General features: G+C 41.5%; 3 protein-coding genes across 7 annotated transcripts in view; 1 reads left to right on the top strand and 2 right to left on the bottom strand.

The window, feature by feature from the left end:
- The window catches only part of LOC145441169 (lysine-specific demethylase RAD23A-like), a 127497-nt gene extending 118340 nt beyond the window's left edge, over positions 1 to 9157 (bottom strand). Inside the window, exon 1 of the mRNA XM_080318977.1 lies at positions 9146 to 9157. The gene's annotated coding sequence lies outside the window, so the exon portion shown is untranslated. The remainder of the gene's footprint in view (positions 1 to 9145) is intronic.
- Positions 1 to 9740, top strand: part of LOC145441163 (uncharacterized) — a 34078-nt gene extending 24338 nt beyond the window's left edge. For 3 of the 4 annotated variants that reach the window (XM_080318966.1, XM_080318969.1, XM_080318970.1), the window contains 5 exons: positions 664 to 977; positions 1036 to 1889; positions 2821 to 3204; positions 6835 to 7224; positions 8004 to 9740. In XM_080318966.1, the coding sequence (XP_080175092.1) occupies positions 664 to 977; positions 1036 to 1889; positions 2821 to 3204; positions 6835 to 7224; positions 8004 to 8442 (2381 nt within the window). In that variant the 3' untranslated portion in view covers positions 8443 to 9740. The remainder of the gene's footprint in view (positions 1 to 663; positions 978 to 1035; positions 1890 to 2820; positions 3205 to 6834; positions 7225 to 8003) is intronic. The other variant, XM_080318967.1, reaches the window with a different exon arrangement.
- A 2335-nt stretch (positions 9741 to 12075) lies between these two features.
- Positions 12076 to 18862, bottom strand: LOC145441153 (uncharacterized). Of its 2 annotated transcripts, XM_080318953.1 has the most exons (4): positions 17669 to 18862; positions 15629 to 16605; positions 15129 to 15270; positions 12076 to 13646 (listed from the first exon to the last, which is right to left on the bottom strand). In XM_080318953.1, exons 2-4 carry the CDS (start codon positions 16478 to 16480, stop codon positions 13444 to 13446), a joined length of 1197 nt encoding a protein of 398 aa, XP_080175079.1. In that variant the 5' UTR covers positions 16481 to 16605; positions 17669 to 18862; the 3' UTR covers positions 12076 to 13443. The 2 variants fall into 2 exon arrangements, with proteins under 2 accessions (XP_080175079.1, XP_080175078.1); XM_080318952.1 differs by lacking the exon at positions 17669 to 18862 and having other exon boundaries at positions 15629 to 17641.
- Between the last annotated feature and the right edge of the window lie 5622 nt (positions 18863 to 24484).

Raw genomic sequence — 24484 nt, 5'->3', positions numbered from 1 at the left:
GTAATGCACCATTTTAACGATCGGCCGTCATCATCATCACAACACTTATTCCGTACCAATGACCTATACATCTATGTGTTATAATTGTTAAACTGACGACGATTGCGAGGGTTCCAACCAATTCATATCATATACGTCGACTATATATCGGATTCAAATCGTCCGCAGGCTCATACTGCATGTTGTTACGAAACCATTTACGGAAATATGGCATAATTATACAACTTTTGTAAAAAATAACAATTTCTTTAAAATGGCCTTTTTTAAAACACTGTTTAAGACATGTTTCAAACAAAGTGTTTTAAACACCGTTTGCTTTAAATGCAACCTTAGTCATAACTCTATAGATAGGTATAATTCGGCAAACATATTTTATCTTGTCGAGCAGTAAAGTGGTGAAACACTTAGACGGTTTCATTAATTCCCACTGATGTAACTATGCTTTGAGCAGATATTTCATGTCAACATTGATAACGAATGGGACTGCGGTATTCATCTGTTCATGATGTGGCCCGGTCAAATATAAACAATATCATGTGATCATATTCGTAGTTTCAGTAATATCCAGGTTTATTTCATTTATTAACGACATTGAAGTATCAGGAACGGAACAAAACGTTAGGAGTGGAACAACCCTTGATACCTTTCCACTCTCATTTTCAGGCTTCGGAGATTTCGTTCCACTACTGAAAAACGGAAGCCTTCAGGACCATCCCAGCTATGTGGGGTTCAGCATGGCTTACATCATTACCGGGCTGACCGTCATCGGCGCGTTTGTGAACCTGATAGTCGTGCGGGTTATGGTCACCGCTTCTGCTGACGAACCGTCCACTGTAGACGAGAGCGATACTACGTCGAATGTTGGAACCTCCGGATGCGCCGGGGATGCTGAAGAAGGTGAACGTAACCGTATGCGCCATAACCCCGACAAGGACGGCGTGTTCCTACCGAATACGAACGGAGATGTAAGGACCACGGTACGATATTTTGTTAATAGCATCGATATGAGTGATGTTTTCGATATCTTACGTTTAGCAAAACACTCCCAGAAAGATCACCGACCTCGACTGGTTCAAGCAAGCCAAGTTGTCTCGGTGGAACCAGAGAAGCTTGGTACTTCCTCGCGAGGAAAAGTCGCGATCATCGATCGTCGGCAACTCGAGAACGTCGCAGCATGGCGACGGTGAATTTTTCACCGTCTGCGGGGAGATGCAGAGAAAGAATCAAACGAATCACTTAAACCAGACTACAAAAGTCGGAAGGATACTTCCGATGAGTAAATGTTCCATTCCCGCTGGTGGGGAATTCACATTGCATAGAAAGACACGAACCATGTCTCACGACGACCTGCAAAACTTCGAAAAAGACTTCGCCACTCGATACAAACAAAATTTACTTTCGACAGATGCTAAAGTCGGGTTTACCAGCAAGCACTGCGTAATATGCCAAAGGTCCTGTCCAGTATGTACCAGTATATTTTCAAATATAATAAGATTTGATGGTGCTGGGGACGCCGATGAGCATCATGATGTGATCCCAGTTGGCGCCGCGTTTGATAATAAGAACGGAAACAACAACAGTGTTCACGTAAACAGCCAGGGATCGAAAACGAATACTGAATATACGGTGGAGTGTAATTCCGACACGTCTGGTGGAACACATGTTACCACGACTTGCAGCAACAAAGGGATAGACTCGCTGGCGTCAGTATACAATCAGCCGATCCTTAAATCGTTGCTGGATCCGAATGCGCAGTACCGACCGAGGAATCATTCTCTTGATAGTGGATACGAAGGAATGATGAGTCTGTCGCCAGACGAGAAATTCAACGAATTCAGACGTTTTCAGGAGTCGCAGAGCATGAATGATTTGTCAAGACTCGGCAGGAGGTAAGTCAATTAGAGCTATAGCGACGCAAGCCGAGCATAATCGACTGATTTGATTCTCTCATTGTGCTGTCACAATAAGAATGACTTGACTGCGTCTCATAAGTTATGCGACCAAGAGTCACAGTTATAAACATTCGATAGCTATATAGTTGCTCAATAAAAATTTAATCACAAATGATTCCGTAGTTTTCTTATTAATAACTACGTGGCATAGTGCGCTGTGAGAATGCTCCTGGTCGATCACCACTGAACAATGAACATAAATATCGTTTCAATGAACACGAACAATTGATCAATGATCATGCGTAGCGTAGGCTAGTATCGAAACTATAATTCTCGTTGATAAAATAATTCGTAGTCACAAAGGGCATTTCCATATTCGAAAATACCAACTCTCACCTCACGACTCGGAGTCCTTACAAGTAATACTCGATTCGTATTTGAGTACTTGAATTGCTGTGCTCAGCTCTAGCCACAGACACAGCATGACACATGTAACGTATAAGTTCGCCATGCAATTGGCCATGGTGATTCCGACGCATATTATATATCACAGTGACCTTATCGCGGAGCAACTGAGTCTATAGGTTAGTCGTATTTCACGGCGTAGACCTATAGATTGGTCACGCGCGCACACGTAATTAACATTGGCAGCAGCTTAATAAAAGATACTACATTATCCCTCTTTCCCACGAATATATTGGGATATTATACAACGCTCATTAAAAAATGTCAGTAATAAAAGTTCGTCCGAGTCCAATATTAGTGGTGAAAAAAATGCGCATACGAGCTATCATTCATGCCGTTGGTCAGCAGGCTAACCCCGTTCAAATGGTGTGTATTCCGCGACGAAGCGCAGTTTTAACTCAATAAATGGATAATAAATAAATGATAAACTCAAACGTTGCTTATCTTCTGATGTATACTGAAGGTCAAAGGACTACAGAGATATGGGAAAGTTTGGAGATAACATACAGCGCCACCTCGAAGAATCGCAGGCAAAATTAATCGCACCATCACCGTGGTCGAAGCGTGAAACTTCCGCCATTTTAGAACACACCGCTAGTTTCGCTACGTCAAGCGAGTCGTGCATCTCGTCGTCATCGTTCCCTACATCCGAATACGTCACATTACCAAATTCGGGAAAACATTTCGTCGAAGACAGTAATTCCAGTACGGACGTAGATAGCGTTATTCGAACGGTGCCTAGCGAAATGAAATCAAGCGTACTTCCTACGCACGAAAGGCCCTGTCAGTCATCATCTCCATCAGCAACTCCAGCAATTGTGGTGACGGGTTGCGAAGAGGAGACTCGGTGAGTTGCTGCACTTAGTTATTTTGTCATTATTCCTTTTTATTGCTTTGTGATCCCAGTAGTTTGTTTTATGCTTCGAGATACTTTATAATTTGTCTTCGTTATCTTGACCCCCCTGATGGTGGTCGGACTCGACATTATTATGAATACTGATGTAAATCTTCAATTCTTCCACAAATCCTTTTGAAGTATTCGGTACAGACGTATCACGTTCATCCACACTGTCACTACGACTGAAGCAACTGCTTGTGTCGGATCTGCGAGAAAATTTTCATTCAGTGCGGTTACAGTCCTTTGACATCACAACCTCTCAGAATCGCACCAAAATAACACATTTTATTACATGGCATTGGTCTTATCCGCATGATATGGCAATGTATATCGTACTGATGTGATGTTTTAATACCTGCACTGCACACATTGATATCGCGGCATGAAGTCAAATATAGTAAGGAAATGGTGCGATTATTCATGGGCAACGGCAACTAGAACGATTGACAGCATGTCGCGACCTTGTCCACAGGAATCCGCTTCTTACCAAATACTCATTGGTTTAAAATTGCTGTGGTGCGCTCGTTATTAGGGCATACCTGGTTGATTCGATTCGGAGTCGATTCGAAAATTCGAGTATTACTCGTATGAACGGTGCGGAAAGTTCAAATAATATGTTTCTTTTTGCAACCACATTGCAATTATGCCAGTCATCATCACAATTAATCTAATTTTAGTATATTTAGGCCGCACATATGCCATTGCACTTTGTGACAATGCTGCGGGCTGATCTCAATGGAAATTTAGCTTCTCCTGATACGTGCGCACTGCGCACCTCTGTGCTATGTTTTGATGCTGTGATACTATACTAATGCAGGTTCAAGGTTCCTACGGTGATAATGTAGCCGTGGCCTACGATAAGTCATCATAGAACCCGAGATAACTATTAGTGAAAAGGGCCGAGGGCAATCAAATTTAATGGAATATAGAAGGTTCACGTTCAAATCGATCGAAAAAAATTCCAAATTTGTGCAACCGCGAATCTGGTGTTGCATCAATATTGTTCGACAAGTAATGCTGTATGTTCGTATTCCAACGCAGCTGTTCAGTCACTAATTATCACGCCGCTTGAGTACCGAGTTAATGTGCAGTGTGCACTGAGTGGCGAGATAGCGTAGTGGTATAATCCACAGCTGCAACACCAATGGGCTACGGTTTCGAGTCCGACCGAGGTCGACCCTCGTATTCTTATCTAAGTGTTGGAGGTTTGTCTGGGCTCCTCGTCGCCATCTCATTCGCGGAAGCGGTGTTTTATAAATGCCTAGACGTGGGCCGTGCTACAAGTCGGCAGCCACAGAATAAAAATGAAGTAAATTGGCCTGCTGTAACTGACCATAGTAGTCGACAAACACCATGGATACACCAAATAACAACAACTACGCACTGACAAGTAATGTGTGACAATTCGTATATGTATCAAGCGGAAAACCATTGATAGCGTGCATAGAAACAGTAATTCGTCTCGTATACTAATACAATAGGTTGTGACTTCATAGTTGCTCGCATTAGGGCAGGGGTGGGCAAACTTTTGAGCTCGCGGGCCGCATTCAAAATTTGAATTCATTCGCGGGCCGCACTATATAAAATTGGGATTATAAACCAAAACGCAATATTGATATTTGATTATATAGTGAGGACATGGAGACAATATATGTGCTATTTAAAGCAAGCCAAATATTGCTTTGATGATATCTAACACGCGTCTGAAACATACAGTGGCGAGATTTCATAGGCTGGCGGACCTCAATAACCATTGTCAAAACTATACAGATGAAAGTCGGTTGGCCCGATTCTTAGAACAGGATTGAAATATAAATCTGTGAGGAGCGATCTGTTCATAGATTTAGTAATTCCACTTTTGGCTCAGTTCCAGGACACACAATGCTGACAGCATCATAACCATGTTAGCTTCAAACACGCTTGTACTATGTGCAGATAAAATATAAATACCCCCATTCTACGCATACAGACAACGAATCTACCTAAGACACGTCCGAATCGTTTTTTATAAGCACATCACTGAAATAATTAAAAATGAAAATGAAGTGGCCAATCTGAAATCCCACTGGTGATCCAAATTATCTCAATCTCGTTGCAGCTATCCCGCTGTGATATTAAGTATTTACCTTGGATCAGTGGTTCTCAAATTTTTTAAAACACGTCCCGCCCCCTTATGATGGTGAAAGATTTCGCGCCCCCTTATCGTCATATCACAAAACGCACCCAGGATGCTAGCAAACCTAACGGGTAGTTTGAAGGCATGGAAGGTTACGACTGTGGATGAGAGATTTTGAAATATGCAATTCAGACTTAATACATAGCAACAACTATGAAACGGATGAAAATCGCGCGGAGCGCGAAAAATTTTTTCAGTTGAGCTCAGCTTCGCGCCCCGCTTCAGATGCTTTCACGCCCCCCAGGGGGGCGCGCCCACCAGTTTGAAAACCCCTGTCTTAGAATTATCAAGGTGAAATATACTAAGAAAAAGTTAATCAAGTCCCTGCATTAATTCAATTTTTAGTACGCATTTTATCAAAATTTAAAAAAGTTTTTTTAGACTCTCGCGGGCCGCACAGAACGGCGTGGCGGGCCGCATGCGGCCCGCGGGCCGTAGTTTGCCCACCCCTGCATTAGGGCAATTGATTGCTGGTTACATCGGGGTCTAGGCTAGATTGCTGTATTTCCTGATTAACGTTTGCAAAGTCGTATTCGGGTAATGATTATGCGCAACAATGAATTCCAGTGCCCAGGTATTTATACAGTAACACATGGTCCAATTTCGCGCTCCGATTAAAAAGACTTAGCGAAAATCGCTGACAAATTATTGCGAACGCGGGAATGCGGTTAGCGGCGTCTGGTCGCAAACAATAGAACATATATTTTCTCGTTTCATCGATCGTGGTGGGCTGGTGGTGTTTCTCGGCTCCCGCGCGTCGAAATCGATTAAGTGATTACTACTTAGTGATGTACATCGTACAAAAACCATATCATATCTCTTTTCAAGTCGCACAACAAGGTTTTGCATATGACGAAATTGTGGGCATGGCGCACACCCACAATAATTCCAGGGTATGCGCGACCTCTGCTTTGACCGCCAACAATATAGGCAGAATCAGACTGCGGCTGGAGTATTATAGCTTAGGTCACAAGCTGACGCCATATTGGAGTTGTGGACTCGTTTTTCAATCTTCACTTAACTCATGAGATACTTCACACTGCGTTTATGTTATCTTAGCCACGGCAAATATATTATTTGATCATTTGTAGTATTTTTCTGCTGTTTTCACGCATATATTGCATTTCGACTAAAGTGCAGCTACTTTATTTTGTGTACTAATGTCCTCCCGTTACGTTGTCCGCATGGACATCAAAATATTACTTTCCGGTGGCCGCACCTTTCTTAATATAATCTGCTTCTCGAACATAGCTTTTTCATAACATCTTCCCGCGAGGCACTGTGCTATCTCGGAGTTCCTACGAATGCGCTTCAAAGGGAAAAATACTCACTGTGACTATAGTCTCCATTTTCACCCATGTCAATCGTCATTAAAATTTTGAAAAATGCTTTTAACCTTGCAGTAAATTCGAAGCGATCGGAGAGAATGCGAAGCCAAGTATCGTACCCGACAAAAGACAGCTATCACGATCGCCACCGGCAACTAATCCGCAACATCCAAATGACAAGTCCTTGGGCTGCGGGAAGTCAAGTAATGAGTGCTTGAAAAATAATATCTGTCTGTGGCATTGGCGTGATATGCAGAGACTACGTTATGCGTTCCCATGTGAGGCCTGCGACGATCCTATCTCGGCGCAAACACAACGAAATCCAGGAAATAACCAGGTCAAAAAGATCACACCCGTAAAGTTGTCGAATACAGGATTGCATTCGGCCGCCAAGGATGCCGTATATATGAATGATTTATGTTCTAATGACATCGGGCAGACTCGTCTGGATTATTCTTTCAGCAAGTAAGCCCTTTGTTCTTGGCGTAAATATTGTTTCTGATTGCGCAAGAGCAAGGAAAATCTCACGCCTGGCTTCAAATCGACAGACAGGCTTTACAATGCCACTGCGTGAGCTGAAATCATTTCATTTAGAAATCGAGTACGACAATAAGTGATCGATAACGCGAGCTCCCCTTTGACCCACATATAGCGGTAGAATAAAGCTCCAAATTGGATTTTCATTCAAGTCGCCGCAATTTGCCTGGTTCGACTTGTAGATATATATACCTATACGAATTATAGCGAACGATTGTGTTCCTATATCCTGCCATCGCCACCGGCAGCGTTCATCCGAGGCGCATTGGCATATGCGTAGCCAGGATGAAAATTAGTGGCGGACCAAATTTTAATAATGCCGAATCGCCACAAATCCGTTGATACATAATGAGTATTATGACGCAACAATGTCCTACAGTCGAGAATATTTAGGAGACGTATGAGTCTTTCGTCCGTCCTAGCTCCGCCTAGTCTCATTTACATTTGTGCACAGTTGCACACTCCAAAAGAAAATTTATTAAACAGTGCATTTCATATATAAAGGCATCTGCAACCCAGAACTATTAGCGAGATATCCAGAAATGAAGCGTTTTTTTTCGTACACTCACCTCACATATACGCGGGAGTGCGGAGAGACACAGCAACAAGTTGAATCAACTACAAAATGTATTCGATCAGAATGTGCACTGTGCAGTGTGCATACGCCCAAATTTATAAACCTACACATGCGTGTTACACTGTTACAGCGACTTTACTGCTGCTACCACAACGACGGAGGAGAAGGGCGGGTCTTCAGAATCGAATTACAAAAGTGACGAAGAAGGACGCCGCCCCACCGACTCCAGAAAAGAATTCTTCATTTCCTCAAACGCAATCGCTGTCGACAAAAACTTTCGTACTGGCGAATGTTTCGCTGGGCGGCGGAAGAGTTACCACGGCGACAGGAGGTGTATTGCGAAGAAAATATGCCGATTCAATTCTGACTCATCGCTACACCGGCGAAATCCGTCGTCACAGACTTACCAGTCTTACGCTTGTACACCGACCGTCCCCGACGGCCGTCGCAACGCGGGCTGCCGCTATTTTGATTCTCGTACGTCATCGAAATTAGATGCGGTATCCAGGCAGGTGAACTCGCGAAACGAGATAATTCTCAGAGCGCCGGCGCCGCGCGATCGGGAATAACCATAAATAATTTACAACACGTAGTCACCTGTCGTTGTTGTTCTTATTGTGAGCTGCTCACATTAGCTAGGCTCTGGTCTCAAGCCGTCGTGTGTGTGTATTGCCAGACATTTTTTATTTGAAAAATTGTAATCCGTAGGCGCCGCTTTATGTGGGCACGCGACTACATATTTTCTACGAGTATTTTATATGGTTTTATTACGTTGTCTTACAGAAATAGCGCGCAATTTCACACCGTTTTGTCGCGAGGTCGAAATCCTACAATGAATCGGAAATTAAATTTCCAAGACATGTCACAATGCACTTTTATTAGTCTAGCTAGATTCTAGACTAGAGTCTACAACAGGTCTGGCCAACCCGCGGTTCTGTCGAAGTTCACGTACGTTCGCTACCAATAGCTTCTCAAACGCCGGGTATTCATACGTGTAGTCAATTGACAAAGCGCATTCTTTCCCGAAAATCCCACAAGCCGGTTTGCGTTGATGCAGTGTAGGGCATTCTGCGCTAATAAACAGACAAGTCATAATTAACTGCGTGGCAGATAAACGTATCAACGACAACACTAACACATAACATTAGGGCTTGCTGCCAGCTCCTTTACTAGAGGGAAATGATTTACAACAGATCGAGATCACACTCGCGAGCCAATTAGGTTCGTCTTATTAGGCTATAGCCTACTCCTATTCGGCGTACAGTGGGTAATTAATACAACCATGCTTGCAACCATGAACATTGGACAGCATCGAGTTCCGGCCCACGTATTGTCAATTATGCATGTTATTCGAACCCAAAATGGCATCGGAATGTCACAAGGGGAAATCACATAACGGAAGAGATAATTTTTGCGAAGACAAGCTTCCATACCCCTCAAATCTAAGACCAGATCATTGTACCGTCACCTGGTGTTCTTAACGCAATAAGGAATATTTGACCTTCCGATCACGTAGAAATCTATTTTGTCCCTAAAAATCTACAACTGCTAACCGAGCTCAACTTTTTATGTTGGCTACGCACACAGTGACACTTTTAATAAATCTAATAAAGGAGGTCTAAATATATTGGGTTGGGTGAGGTGACGTTTTCATGTGTACACTGTCAATTTGTTTGTGATGCGGATCTTCGCGGCCACACAGTAAAATGTGGCTCTTTGGCTCTGACTGATTGGACACCCCGTCAATATGAGTCATGTTAGTGTTAGTCATTTACGGTATTTTTTGACGAGAAATGTAGGTTCGTCTCCTGTTGTTACTTTTTGTATTATTTCCATATCTTCAGATGTAAATAAATTTCCTCTCGCAGATTTATTCGAGATGGGGGGGGGGGGGGGTATTTATGACGCTACAGCATATTATAGAATATACATTGTATAGGATATTTTCTCTGAGAGTAAATTTTCCTCGATACCAGTTCATGTTGTTGAAACGCTACTACGCAGCGTCATCTTGCGTTAGCCATACCAGCGTCAATCTGACTTTCTCTTTTGTGATACGGCATTGTAAAATATCTCAAACTCAATTTCGAAATAGTATTTAATTCCTTGTATCGAACAGATTTATGGTAGGCCTAGGTAGTTATGATAGGCGTATGATGTCATTTGAACATCGAATCAGGTTTCCACAAACTTATGTGCATCATGCACGTACAAGTACACCGGTACGCGACTGCAGCAGACCATAAATGGGCATTGCGCTCTCAATAGGAAACGGTTTCTAATTATGCTTCCAAACACGGTTTCGCGCTTTCAACCGTAATTTGTGACCGCACATCATAATTTACAGTGCAGTGCCCATGCGACGGTCACATATCGACGAATCAATTGCCGATCTTGTCATGCATAACAAGTAACCATCACGATATGTTGAAAGTTGAACCAGTTCACGGAAGTTGGATTCGATCGACTGGTCAATGCAGTAAAAAGCTGCAAATAGTTCGTGTAGATTGTAAACCCTGGAATAAATCCCGAATGCTATGACTTTCTTACAATGGGAGAGTAGTCCTAGATCCAGTGAAGCAGTAAAATCAAGTCCCTGCTCCAATAAGTCGGATGCATAACCAAAAGTCGGTCACTTTACCGACTCCAGATATTTCAATATAACGACTCCCGCGCCTGCCTACTATCTTCTTCACATAAATCCGACTCTAAAATATGCACATGTACAGCTACCCAGGCTATTATACGTTTATTACATTTTTAGTTATTATTCTTGTCAAGTAATTCAACCTATTATTTTGATGAAACAAATTGTGCTCGCAAAAAGAAATTATGACTGTCCGCCTGCGTGAAAAACTTGACTCAGAATCCGCAGCCCTGTGCTTGACCCAATGTATGGGCATTGGGCAATGATGGTGATGCGAAATATTCCTTCTTCCCTGATCTTTCGTCTTAGATCAGTGTTTTTTGAACCTTTTACAAAGCCGCGGAACACTTACGCTAATCTGCTAGCCTTTGCCGAACCGCAAATTTTTGGCTGAGTCATAAAAACCAAAATCTACCACAAAACACATCTAACCATACACATATGATATATTACTGTAGATTACTGTTGCACAAAATGTACTGTCCATTAACGGAGTGTAAAAAGAACATTACCATTAAAACATAAATTTTCACACGAAACGAAAATATTATATTGAATATTTATTTCAAATCGATGTGACTTCTGCATGCTGTTCCCTTTCAGAGACCAGTTAAGAAATGCGAGGCTTCACCTTGAAAGTGTCATCGTAGTGTTCGGTCGAAACGCAACAGCTTGATTTGAGCTTAGATGTATTGGAGATGTAATTGACATTTCAGAAGGACAGGGTTTGGAATTCGAACCTCAACCTTTTCTTCGTAAGACAGTGCACACGACGTACCACTCCAGCAACCACAATTAAACTGCTGGCGGGTTTTATAATAACCAGCAACCTAAAATGTCTTATGTGTAGAATGTGTCTTTTGCCTTTAATCGGAACCTCTGAGATTGTCTCAGGAAAGCTCTGGTGTTCCATGGAACCCAGGTTAAGAGCCACCGTCGTAGACACATGCGAGAAATATGGTTTAGGAGAATGAGTATTTACGTATTTTGGCTTAACTCGGACGACGAGTCAAACTGTGCATTTAATGGACGGAATGATGATGTGTCCGACCTTAAAAACATTTGGATATTCGCACCCATTGTCATAATCATTTCCGTGCCATTATTATTGTTGTAGATTACGATTCGTTATTTTTGTTGATACATCGACAATTATACACGAGTGCTTTTCACGGGGGAGCAGCACCCAGGTTCATAGGATGAATAGTGTAAACGCGCTGACATTATTCAACATGTAACCAATAGAGAACACCCTCCAACCGCTAGGGGACAGTAGGTGGTCCTAACAATTTCCGCACATTACACATGAAATCTGACAATGGCAATAAAGAGAAGTGGTAACGAAGTCCTATAAGCTTGGGCCTCTTCTTATATCAAGTTCCGTAGCACCGTGAGATCGCGGGCATGCGACTTCTATAACCATGGAATACCTTGGAATACAGGCGATCATGCTACAATGTCTCGCATCCAATCAAGTCACGCTCGACAGCAGAGGTATTATAGGCTATGACTTTACTTCATGAATCATTCTGTACAACTTCGAAAACGATGACAGTCAGGTTTTATGCGAATTTATTCATTGATTTGCTGGCTTAAACAATAAATATAATACGCCAATCGTCAGGATAATATTGATCAGGGATTTCTAGAACCTCTAGAAGTTTTAGAAATCCCTGGTATTGATGCTTCCAGATTAGTAATTAATCAAGTGCGGGACCGGCAATAATCAGAAACGGTTCTCATAACATTGTAATACTACATTGGTGAAATGTAGGTCTTGCTGTTCGAAGTGAGACTCACTCCGAACACTCGTCCAAATTAAAGTAGGTAATATAATGTGTTAGGTATTTACGACGCAATCGGTAGAAAGGGTATAATGCTGTTCGTATAGCTTAATAAGCATGAACAATGAACATTGAACAATCGTAGGTGTAGCCTACGTACAACGTACAGTACTCATCCGACATTCAAAATAAATAAAGGAAAGCTGTGCTACAAGGCGACAGATCTCCTAGAATTATTTACGAAATTATAGATTACAATCTTTGGATAACGAACATCGTCACGTCGCATAGCACTTAGTTACTGCTTTATTTCTGGCTAAATCCTTGATTAGAACCTTGGCGAAATATATTGCATGTAACGCCATAAGACTAAATCCTTTTTGAACCAATGTGACGCATCACAACAATGTACCGTTTTAACCGGCATATAGCACGGCAGTCATAAACAATGCTATTATTACAATTATGCACATTGCACGAATTACTGAAAGAGATATTGGATGCACGTTGAATGATCAGATCCTATGTCCCACAACAATGCATACACCGGAAAACACATACAACCAAGTAACGAAAGCCATTGGTATAAACACTTTATATATTACGTTTTGCGTCATGGAGTAAAGACCTACGTCTCGTGTCTCCATGCGATGAAAAACTGATATCTCGACACGACAATATTGAATGGAGACAAGAAATAATGTCACAGTGCATGTCCCGAACGATAAATAAACCTATATCTGCTGTATCCATAAAGGAAATAAGTCACGCATACATAGATACACACACACACACACACACACACACGCACACACACACACACACACACACACACATACAGAAAACACACATGTTGGAAGCTCGGAACGTAAGTGATGAAAGAATACAGTTTCGCACCAAAGCTCTGGGGTATGAATTAGGCTTTTCATACTCCACACCACCCGTATATGCACAAATCTCGATACAGATGGCGAGTGAAGTGGCCTTGATAAGAGTAACTCATGTCGATGTAAGTCTGGTATCCAAGATTCGTTTGCTATTCCTGACCTTTCTATACGAAACAATCTACATTTTCGGTAAGGGCACCCAGCACACAATTCTTCAGCATCTCACGGAATGATTTCCAAACGTGTTGAATGCTAAGAATCGTTGATGGAATATGGAATTGTGTCTTCCCTCGGGGGTAATTCGGGACTACCCTTCGAAGGAGACGATATTGTTGGGTAATTTAGGGAGAATCCTCTTCGTAGCGGGGTCTTGGATTTACCCCCTCTAAATAACTGAGCCCCGTCTGATGAAGAGAAATCCGGAAGGGTGTTGAAGCTATGTCCTCTCCGCGGCCCTATACAAACAAATATAGTTTGAAAATATACTGTGTATACAGAAGCTCAAGGCAACTTATAATAAGTTACATACTTTCAGACTGCTAACTACAGTTTTATAAGATAACATGCAGATGTGGTCAAAATAGTCATCGCTGGTTCTGAAGTACAAGCCTTAGTAACGATTTCCAATACATGTCAAAGCTGCTGCAAGTGGAAATAGAAAGTGAAGGTCTCAAGAATACTCGAGTAAGAAATTTGAAAAAGCATATTCGGGCGAGGTTCGTACACATTTAGCAGTTAATCGGAGGCGAATATCTATGATATTGCATTGGGCGCATCTTTGCGAGTAACGCAAAATGATTAATGACTAGGGTGATTTTTTTACCTCAAAAATCAGAATTTTGACATTTTTTCACCTTAAAAACTTGATTTTGACAAAATTTTGACCTCATTTATACATGAAGTGGTGTTTTCGCACATAATGTTAGAATTGTATTACCGGTACTTATATTCATTTCTGGTTGGAACTGGCTATCCTTACGAATTAGTTTGTCATGAAAAAACTTTTTTGACTTGAAAACTGCAAAATTTCTACATGAAAAAAACACAATTTTAACGAAATCTGGACCTATGAAGAATTCCAGTAGTTACATCACGCATTATCGTAGAAATGATTAAAATGTGTGTAGTACAACGAAAGATACTTCCCTACATTCTCGGATATAAAGTGTCTATCCTTACTAAGCAGCTTGCCAAGAATATATAAAAAGAACGTTCAACAGCAGCAGTTGTTGGCTGGCAATACTAAAGTTGCGCGGACACTGCTGGAGACACACCGTGCTGCTTCGTTCTCTCAATGTTGTCTACATCACAAATTTTCATCATGCGCTTTTTGATATAAGAACCAATGCCCACGCAGCCTTGCTTCAGTTAGGATATTGCGGTACGTTGAGCATACCAGCATGTCAACCTGTATGTTTCATTTGACCGTTTATGATTCACAATGAGCAGACAGGCTACAAGCTGTGAAATGTCGCATTATAAGGTCACCGACAGTGCAAACATCTACAATAAAACAAAATGCAGGCTGCTGAAAAATTTTTACTCTGTAAACAATTTTGACAATTTTTTGACCTAACGCTACAATTTTGGCGAAATTTTGATTTATTTTGACGTTAAAAAAAAATCGCGCTATAAATGGCACTAAAAATTGATGCAATTTTCTAAAATAAATTCGGTTATCGCTGTACAGGTGCTGCTTATTCTCTTGGTAAGAATATTTCACACATAATAGAAATGCAAGCATACCTCAAAACTACTTCGCATTTTACATAATCGTTTTGCCTAAAATATCTGAAGTAGAAGTGGAAGTAGTCGAAAAATACAACCAATTTAAAATAAGCAAATCCTATTTGAGTACTCCGAAAACCTAGAAGTACTTCGTTACTGGCCACCGACGCTTATGCAACTGACGTTCGTGGTTGATCGCCAATACTTACACCAAAGTGATTGCGCGCTATGCAAATCGTCGTAAGAGTCAAAATCTTCGTCTCCACTCATGTCGGCACGCAGATCCTTGATTGCGGAATGCAACTTTATCAGCTGCAGAAATAGAGACTTGTCTTGTTCCCTCATTTCATGCTGAAAAACAACGAAGCTGACTGAACATTGAACAGTGAAAAGCCAATGGCTGCTACAGGAGAGACAAAATAAAATGCAAACCAAGTGAACGCAGTGGACTTGAGAGGACCCTTCACCATGGAAAATATATTAACTACTGATTATATATTACCTTTGCTGTGGGAATTCCTTGCGAAGACAAAGAGACAGTACTAAATGTTTAGTTGACTGTATTTACTTATCGCAATATCGACTCGATCAGCAACTGTTATGTCGTGACGCAAAAGACCATAGTTGCTATATGCGTCACTAAAGTTGCTTTTAAATATAATAATAATAATAATGAGTGAACGCAGCCAATGGCAAGTTTTTAACTTACCAATTCAAGTCTAATCCACTGTAACCCGGTGGGAACGCTGACATTCTCCACACCTTTGCGCCTAAGTTGATTTAGTTTGTGACGGGCTAATTTGGTCATCGCATATTCCTCCAATTCTTCGTCATCGCCAATAATCGCCGGATCATCATCGTCTGGCTGGCTGCTGATAGAGCACGACGTATTAATTTCGGAATCTGTGCTGCACTGACTCGACACGATCGGTCCTTGCTTCGGAGTTAATATAGGAGAATACTGCCTTTTGATGGACCGAAAAAAGCCGGACCTCAATTGCTGCGTTGTGTTGAAGGATAAATCAGACTGGTAACGATTCGACTCCGACTGTCCAATACCGAGAGTTGCTTGAGGAGCATCACATGAATGTTTTTCCAGGTTACGGTCTTCAAGATCTTCTTCAATTTCCAACGGATCCGAGAAATTAATTGATTTTGACTTCGTGGCTGCTTGTCGGGTGGATGTGCGCATATCGGTATTTCCCTTTTTCTGGGCGTTAAGATCCTGGCCCGGGGGAAAAACCAAACTGCGTGAAGGAATGTATTCGACTTCATCCACGTTCGTCGAAGAGTGATTGCCGTTGAGTTCATTCTGACCGCTGTGGGCGTACCGGTTTGAAGCGTCTCCCCACACGGTTGGGTCTCGCTTAGGGAGTAGGATTCCACGGTATTGCTTCGTAGATGCGTTGAGGCGGTTGGCGTTGTTCGCGTAAGCTGAAGCTTTCGCGTATATTCCCTCGCGCATCCTAGTTTGACGGACCACCGAAATGCCGTGCCCTGTCGAATCGACGGGCGTGTGCTCGGGTAAGGGTGAACGTGGCATGAATGTAGGGGATTTCATTCGGTCAAATTTCTACAGCTGCCGCCTTTACTCCTCAATACGGATGGTGTTCTCAATGCCGTCACGTTAGACCAGGTACCAGACTTTAAAATTCATATGAATTGCGCAGTCGAATTATGAGTGATCTGCGGTTAAATAAAGAGTCCATGAAGATCTGTTTATTGATACTTTACGTCTGATCACAGATATTCTGAATAGATCTACAAATGTGCCGAGTTCTTATAGATTACGAGGTAACCTATATCACACACGTCAGAGCACGCTTTTTGCCTCGAAATCCAGCTTGTTCTGACTGCTCATACGATCAATTCACCACGCAATAAATTTTGGTGTATTTCTGTTCAACAGGATTGTAATGACTCGAGTCGCGATTTTTTGGTTACTCGACTTGTCATTGTGCATGACTCGAATCAAGTCATAGGACGGCCAAGACAGACATTTCATTGAAACTGCGAAGAAGAGTAAAGTTACCACATTATTAGTATTTCGTGTACCAGTCCTGATACTTGGAAAAGAGGGCCAGAAACTGTTAAGACTGAGGAGAATTACTATATTATAAATGCGACCCATTTTATATCACTCGGTATACTTGCAAAACGTGGGTTGCATGGTTACAACCCTGCTGTTTAACTTGATATTTTTTATTGTTTTTGGATAGTTTTACCGGACCGATTCCAAAAAGGTCACTAAATTTTCTCTATCATCGACCATTAACCCTAATGCGGGTATAGGGTAGGGTTAGGGCTAACATGCACTACATACTGTAATATATCACCATTGTTAAGCTGTGGATTTAGGTCTTTAGGGAAGTGAAGGAAGTCCAAAGCTCAGTTAAATCATAAAATACAGTAATGTTCTTGTAGTCTGCATCTGATTAGCGGGTTTTGAGTAGTGCCGCAAAATTTTACTAGTAAACTATTTCAAGTCGTTGGTAGTAGACAATTCAAAACTCGGTCATAAAACAGCGTGACCATGTAGTTGAGGTTGAGACCTATTTTATAGTGCCTAATGATAGAATAGAACAAGCTCTTGTTGCTGAATTCAAAATCTTTTTCCTAATGGTATGGGGTCATGGGTGAAAATCAGGTTTAGTACCCAATATTTTCGAAAACCAGTCATACGTAATTTTGTCAAAACCAAATTTGGAATGTAACATATCATTTTAAAGCTATCTTCAGGGGGACCTACCTGACATATTTTATGTCATTGATATCGCATTCCTAGTTGATCTTTTACACAAACACTTGAGGAATTAAGTTGTTGTTGTTGTTTGTGGTATTCCTGGTGTTTTTCGACTTCGATGCTCATGTACACCACGCTGATGTTCTCTATTATGATTCCGTAGCTGTCGACTTGTAGCATGGCCAACTTCTACTCTTTTATAAGACATCGCTTTCCGGGATCAAATGACGAGCAGGGGCGTAGGCCCTAGATAAACCTTCAACTATGGTGTTGCAGCTATGCATTATACCACTACGCTATCTGTCACTACAAAATTCGGTATTTTTCATTACTAAGAGGGGAGAGAAGAAAGAGGGTGATAAATTGAAAAGTGAGAAGTGGACTACCGTAAAATCGAGGTTCATCTCTATATACATTCAGAAGTTGCAGGTACAAGCATTCTTATAGAAATTAATAACGCTGATGACGTAACGTATCCACGAAATTCGGTATAGGACTAAAAATGAAAATCGTGATCACCTGATGGGAAGGCACAAAAAATGCAGGTTATCCGACAAGATCAGTCATAATATACATGTTCGAAGTCATCATATGGATATCGGTTTTTCTCTCCGCTCACTTGAGCTTAGCTCAAACGTGACATACTGTACTAAATTGGAGACACACACCGCGGGCCGCACATCATTCCAATTGAAACTTTTTCCCTGGTCGCGCAAATTTCCTCTGCTCAAGCTCATCAAAGGTTGCACAATGCACACCACTGAATTATATACAACAGCCCGAAACCATTGTTGATATACAGTGTTCTTTCGAATTCTCCACTAGTTGCTGACGATTACCCCAAACGAGTGTCAGCCGAAAATTTCCAGGTGTATTTAAATATGAATATAATATTTAATTTTATGCCGACGTTCTGTAGCGCCAAAAAGCTCTACAACAGCCTACCTAAACAAGAAAAGAAACCCCCTACAAATCGTCTCACTTACCAACAAGCTATACGATAATGCCTCCATAATCTCTCGATCCAAGTTAATATTTTCTCAGTGACTAAATCCCGAACAAATGCCAATACTCGGGGTCAATGGACCACTAGTCTTGATTGTAATGCTAAGCACGCCTACCTACACTTGTGCGAAATTCAACAAGGATGATAATTTAATACATCCGTATCAATGAATTAGATAGGGCGCTGACTCAGAATTTTTAACCCGACCACAATAGATTCTTCGAGATTTATTCAACCATAATAAACTAGCGGTCCATTGACCCCGAGTATCGGCATTTGTTCGGGATTTAGTCACTAAGAAAATATTAACTTGGATCGGTTAAACTGGTTCAAGCGACTAACTATCACTTCTTTCTTTGAACGTAGTTGACGCATGGTAATTCCTAATTCATTTATCTTATTGGCAGTGCGTTAAACAAACCATTGCACGTATACACACAATTCACCATTGTACAAATGTACAATTGTACAATGTACATGGATAGATATTGAAATAGTAGGCAATAGGCATACATATTCATATATTCTCTTTCCGTCCAAGATCCATGAAACATAGAAAAGTAAACTAGTCATCTACATCCGGTAGGCCTATATGTATCAGATATGCCTCTGTGATAACGGAATGTCAGCAATGCTACTGCAAAACAATATAGCATTATATTAATAGTTGACTGTTCAGTGTTCACATATTATAAAAATATGCTATCATTTTTAGGGCGAAGCATTTTCGTATGATTGGTTGGTCAATTTTACTGGTAATTACTGGTAAATAATGCATATTTTCAACCAATCTTAAACTGCTTCGATTCGTTCACACGCATCACCTAATTTCCTTATCAAAGCTAATCCTTAAACGGTTTAAGAGAAATTCATAATAGTCTTTAATTACAATATGATAAGACGAACCATATGCTATTGTTTGCTCGCACATGTTGCTGAATAGTATGAAATAATAATGAATATCCATCTGTCATTAGTCGCTGTTAGTAAGACCTGTCACCAACAGGAATCTTAAACATTAATCAGATCCTATTACACAATTTGATCATGGTATTTGAACACATGGAGAGACGTCCTGAACTCAGCCTTCAAATTATGAATTCACTCAATCATCAGTGGCAATTGAATTTATCAATGCCTCGATTCGAAGTTGATAGATTATTTCAAGATCTACGATTCCAATGCCCAGTGCGCACCCATTCAACTAGAAAACACTTCTATGCGGATGTCTGCGGCTGAATTGAAACCATTTTCGAGCGGACATGCCCGTTTGAATGTTTTTGGCTTGGCAGCAAGTAGCATTGTGGCCTTGTCAAGGGTCGAGATTGTTATTGAAGTATCCTCACCCGATCGTTAATGCTCAAGAAATCATAACACGGGCTTCGTCACACGCTATGGCAATGGGGATATTTACTCAAGAGCGTGACTCCGACAATATATCGTCGTGAATTGTCTCGAGTTGCTATTCATATTCATGGCGAATTTTCACATCAATGTATTGCACAATAAGGTGCTTCAACTTGAAACCACTCTGCTGAATAAGATAGTGAGAGTAACCATGAGGCAATTATAACTCTAGAAATAGGCGTGACTACACACCGCCTCTTGACACTATTTCCTCCCGACTGTATAAAAATATTTACAATGATACGTGATACCCGATAGCGCGGAAGTCTATAACGATATATCCTTCGGTGAAGACTGCGAATGACGACCGGTGTTGTTCGTGGGTGTAAAATTCCCCCCATTTTACAGATTGGTCTCAAAACGTTGAACAAAGTACCTAATCACACATAACCGTAAATCAAGCTGCAAAGCACCTATAATCAAGTTACCGCAATATATACTACTCCGAAGACATCTCACGACAGGATCTCTACAAGTTGGAACATCTTGAAAATATGTATATATGTAATATATTCAGAAGTTTGGAGCTGCGATCCTTCGCATGAGACCTACTATAAGATATTAAAGCTGAAATATAAACGGCGTACAAGCCCATACAATTAGCATATCCCACCCACTCTGCCCTCAAGATCGTATCTCGTTCTGTACACTGTTGCGGGTGCTTTCTACTTTCCGAGTATACCCACAAGACTCAATAAATCTCTGCCATTACGTTCTAAAATAGCATAATCTAATAGCTAACCTCTACAAAACTGTTTCTGATACTGATGAATCCAACCCACAAATAAACTCGTATTAGCCGCGACCACGCTGCTCTTATCGTCCTCATCAATTAAACATGTTACCTCTTGCTTTTACGAACAGTATCGGTCCTAAAACTTCTCCGGTGAGCGACGAGATTACCGAATACTCTTACGCGATGGGGGAACACATCGCTACAGTGTGCACTGCGCAGTGTACCACACTGTTCAGATTAACTAATCAACAAGAATCTTCTGAGTGCATCAAATTGAGGGCACGCCGTGTCAGCAAGAAAACGGTTATAAAACGACGCCTTTCCACCGATGCATATCGCGTGTATCACGAATAGTTATGAGTGGGTAAATACTAAGTAACGAAGCACTTGACGTGATTCTATCCATCTCACATGGGCATGGTGATGTCTGGGATGCGCTACGCTGTAAAAATAAATGAAATACGGCCTCGAGGTAGCCGCTGTTCAACAAGTTGTCAACAAAAACAACATTGATGAAGGGGTTATTAATTGATATAAATACAGATGATACCATTCACTGTTCAAGTCAATAACTCGCCAATTAAAATTCCGGCGGAGCGGGAAGCTATGTTTCAGCTACGTAAAATTGTATACTCTGGTGTAAGACTGCTATCTATCCCTTCCGGTACGTGCGCTACGCTCCCGCCGCGCTTTTTTGATTAAAAGTTCAGCGTCGACTACCGAGATCTACACCTGGCACGAAACCTCACCTGACTTTTGATCCCTTCTTTCGGGTGGATACTGGATATATATATATATATATTTATAACGCGGGTGACGCAACAGAAACAATAGAGTATAGATAATAATCGTTGATATTGTCGTCCTATCTATTTCGTGCCCGCGGAAGCGAAAGTATACGTTCGGCTTCTGTTATAAGTGGAGGCTTACTGTACTTGAAAATGCTCTCCAGGCGCGTCAGAGATTCACTGTAGGCGAAGCGTCAGAATGGGTACCTACTTTACAATAAGGCCCGCGATAATAGTATTATAATATTATAGAGGCATTATATAAACTATACAATATGAATTCATAACCGGAAAACGCAACGGATGATATGGTTAACTCGACCGAAAAATAAATTACCATATTGTGAGAATGGTATCATGGAATCACTCGCACGTATAAAAATATACGTTCTTCGCGATGAGTCATCATTACCAATGAGGCCTGAACAATGCACACTACACAAGGTCAGATTAAGTCGTCATAAAGTAGGCCTCTATATGTAGATGTTGTATAGCAGCCCATTATCAACTCTTGCGCTATTCTCAGTCTAATCTATCGGCAAAAGAACCTGTCCTTCCGTCATCGTAACAATTCTCGTATTAACGATGCCCAGTTCGCAATTACAGTCACGATCCAGCACTATGTGTATTTGAGAATAGTTTGGAAAGAAAGCGCTTTAAAAATAAATATTATTGTATCGAGAAGACTAACATCAACGGGTCACTATGCACTTGTGTTTTTGAAAATCAAACAGCGATTAGGAATTCCATTGTGCGCGCCGCCGACGGATTGATGACAATAGGTTTTCGAAGGGACTCTCATATTCGAACAAGTGTTTTTGCACCTATGAGCGATGATCCGTCTTTCATTCGCTATCATCATGACGTATTTTCTTTCTTCGAAATACATAAGCGGTATCGTGTGGTGAGGATTATTGATACTCTCGAAAACCGATAGCAATATCGCGCAAATTTGTGTCGTATACCATTCACAAACTCATTATTTAAATGAGTATTTCTCTGGGCTGGGTCGTTCATTACAAACTATATACACTTATACAGTGTACGCCAGGGATATCTAGAACTCTAGACCAGGACCGTAACTGCCGCACTCCAAACCCCCCAATTGGGGGGTGCCCGAGCTCGAAGGGGGCCCAAAATTATTTCGTAAATTAGCAAAATTATAGAGTATTTTTTGAAAATTTATGCAGCTTTTTCAAAAAATTTTCGCGCTCCGCGCGATTTCTGGTTGCCAAATATCTTGATTGTTGGGTACTCTTCACCTAAGAAAAAATACGCAAGGTTTATGAAATGGGCATACCGACGTTGGTCATTACCGCGCCACGTCAAACCGAGATATGAAGTTTTAGGTTATGTAACATGCGACTCCAAGAGATGGGCCAGAACGATCGGCAGCGAGAAAACCTTGGCCGAAAAGTACTGCGCTTATGCCGATACATATAAGTTTAATTGTCCAATGTCCATAGGCGCCTAAATGACTGTTATAGTTTAGTACGTTTATGCGATTCTACATTTTTTGATATTGCGGAGGTCACGAAATAACATCATGTAACGAAGTCATACCACCGGGTCCGCCCGCCCGAAGATGTTTAATTATTATTTACGGGTCTTACAGTTTCCAAGAGACCTCACTCAGCTGTACCGGTAAATCTGATTACGCGAGCAGAGAGGACAAGAAATTGATAGCAATATATATGCAATTCTCGATCTTATTGACTGATTTTATAATGAATCATTGAAAATTTTCGCACTTCGCGCGTGCTCACTGAATAATATAACTAATTACGTGGTAAAAGCGAACAACGTGATGGAGGGGGAGAGTCGGTTTATCACCCTATGGGAGCCCAAGACCCAAGTTCTTTTGGGGCCTGACGAAGCACTGTTTCGTTCCTTCCTAAAGGTATACGCCCGGATATGTTTAATTATTATTATTGATGAGTGGTCCTACCTTTTCAAACACACCTCACTCCGCTCTACCAGTAAATCTTAATACGTGAGCAGAGAGAGGATAAAAATTGACAGCAATATATATGCAATTCTCGATCATATTGACCGACTCAATCATTAATTATAAAAAAATTTCGCGCTCGGCGCGGCTAGATGAGACAGTGTTACTCACAGTTAATCCAGATGACAAACAGCGGAAATAGCGTAGAGGCTGAGGGGGGTCTGGGGGGCGAAGCCCCCCAGAAGTCCGGTTTATCACCCTATGGGGGCCCGAGACCAACGTTTTGGGGGGGAGGGCTGACGAAGTGCTGTTACGGCCCTTCTCTAGACATCCCTGGTATACTCAGATTTATATATTTTTCTGATCTACATAACCGTGGCACGCGGCCCGTGAATCGATTACAGCCCGTGAACGGTACTGGCAGATGCAAAGATACACTCCTGACAAAATTGGAAATTCATTTATCCTCGCGTTACTTTCTTTTACCCGGTACTCGTGGCATCTAGTTCCACGTTCAACTTATCCTTCGCATCGCATCCGTACAAGCGGTGTCTTCTAAAAGCCTAGAAATGGGACGTGCTACAAATCGACAGCTACGGAATAAAACGAAGTAAAATTGGCCTGGTGTCGATGACCGTACGCCATGGATACTGCAAAACAACCACAACTCAGCGAATTTCATCGTCAAAAGATTTGTTACCGATAAGGGAGCACATATCTCACGCAGACACGTCCAAACATCATGCAGGCTAACACTCACCTTTTCTTCATGAAGCGCGCGACGGAGGACTTTATTGTATTAATATGGGGAACGGTCAACAATAAGAGCAGTGTCGGTCGTCCCTGGGTCGGTGAGATGATCGAGAAATGAAGTCGAAAAGGTGCCTAGATTACGATACTGGGTGCGTAACGGTGTAAGATAACCCCACGAGACGAC

This window comes from Botryllus schlosseri, chromosome 6, assembly GCF_051294905.1.
Source record: "Botryllus schlosseri isolate E-star chromosome 6, Bs_hap1, whole genome shotgun sequence".
NCBI classification, from domain to species: Eukaryota; Metazoa; Chordata; class Ascidiacea; order Stolidobranchia; family Styelidae; genus Botryllus; species Botryllus schlosseri.
The sequence above is the reverse complement of the archived record's forward strand: the minus strand, read 5'-3'. Positions and strand labels throughout refer to the sequence as shown.

Bases quoted from the DNA above. Each gene is read 5' to 3' on its own strand.
- LOC145441153 (XM_080318953.1), bottom strand. From the start codon at position 16,480: ATGAAATCCCCTACATTCATGCCACGTTCACCCTTACCCGAGCACACG. The intron at 15,271-15,628 runs GTAAGTTAAAAA...GTTGTTTTTCAG, and splicing joins AGTGGATTAGACTTGAATTG to CATGAAATGAGGGAACAAGA. The intron at 13,647-15,128 runs GTAAGTATTGGC...TTGTTTGTATAG, and splicing joins TAGCGCGCAATCACTTTGGT to GGCCGCGGAGAGGACATAGC.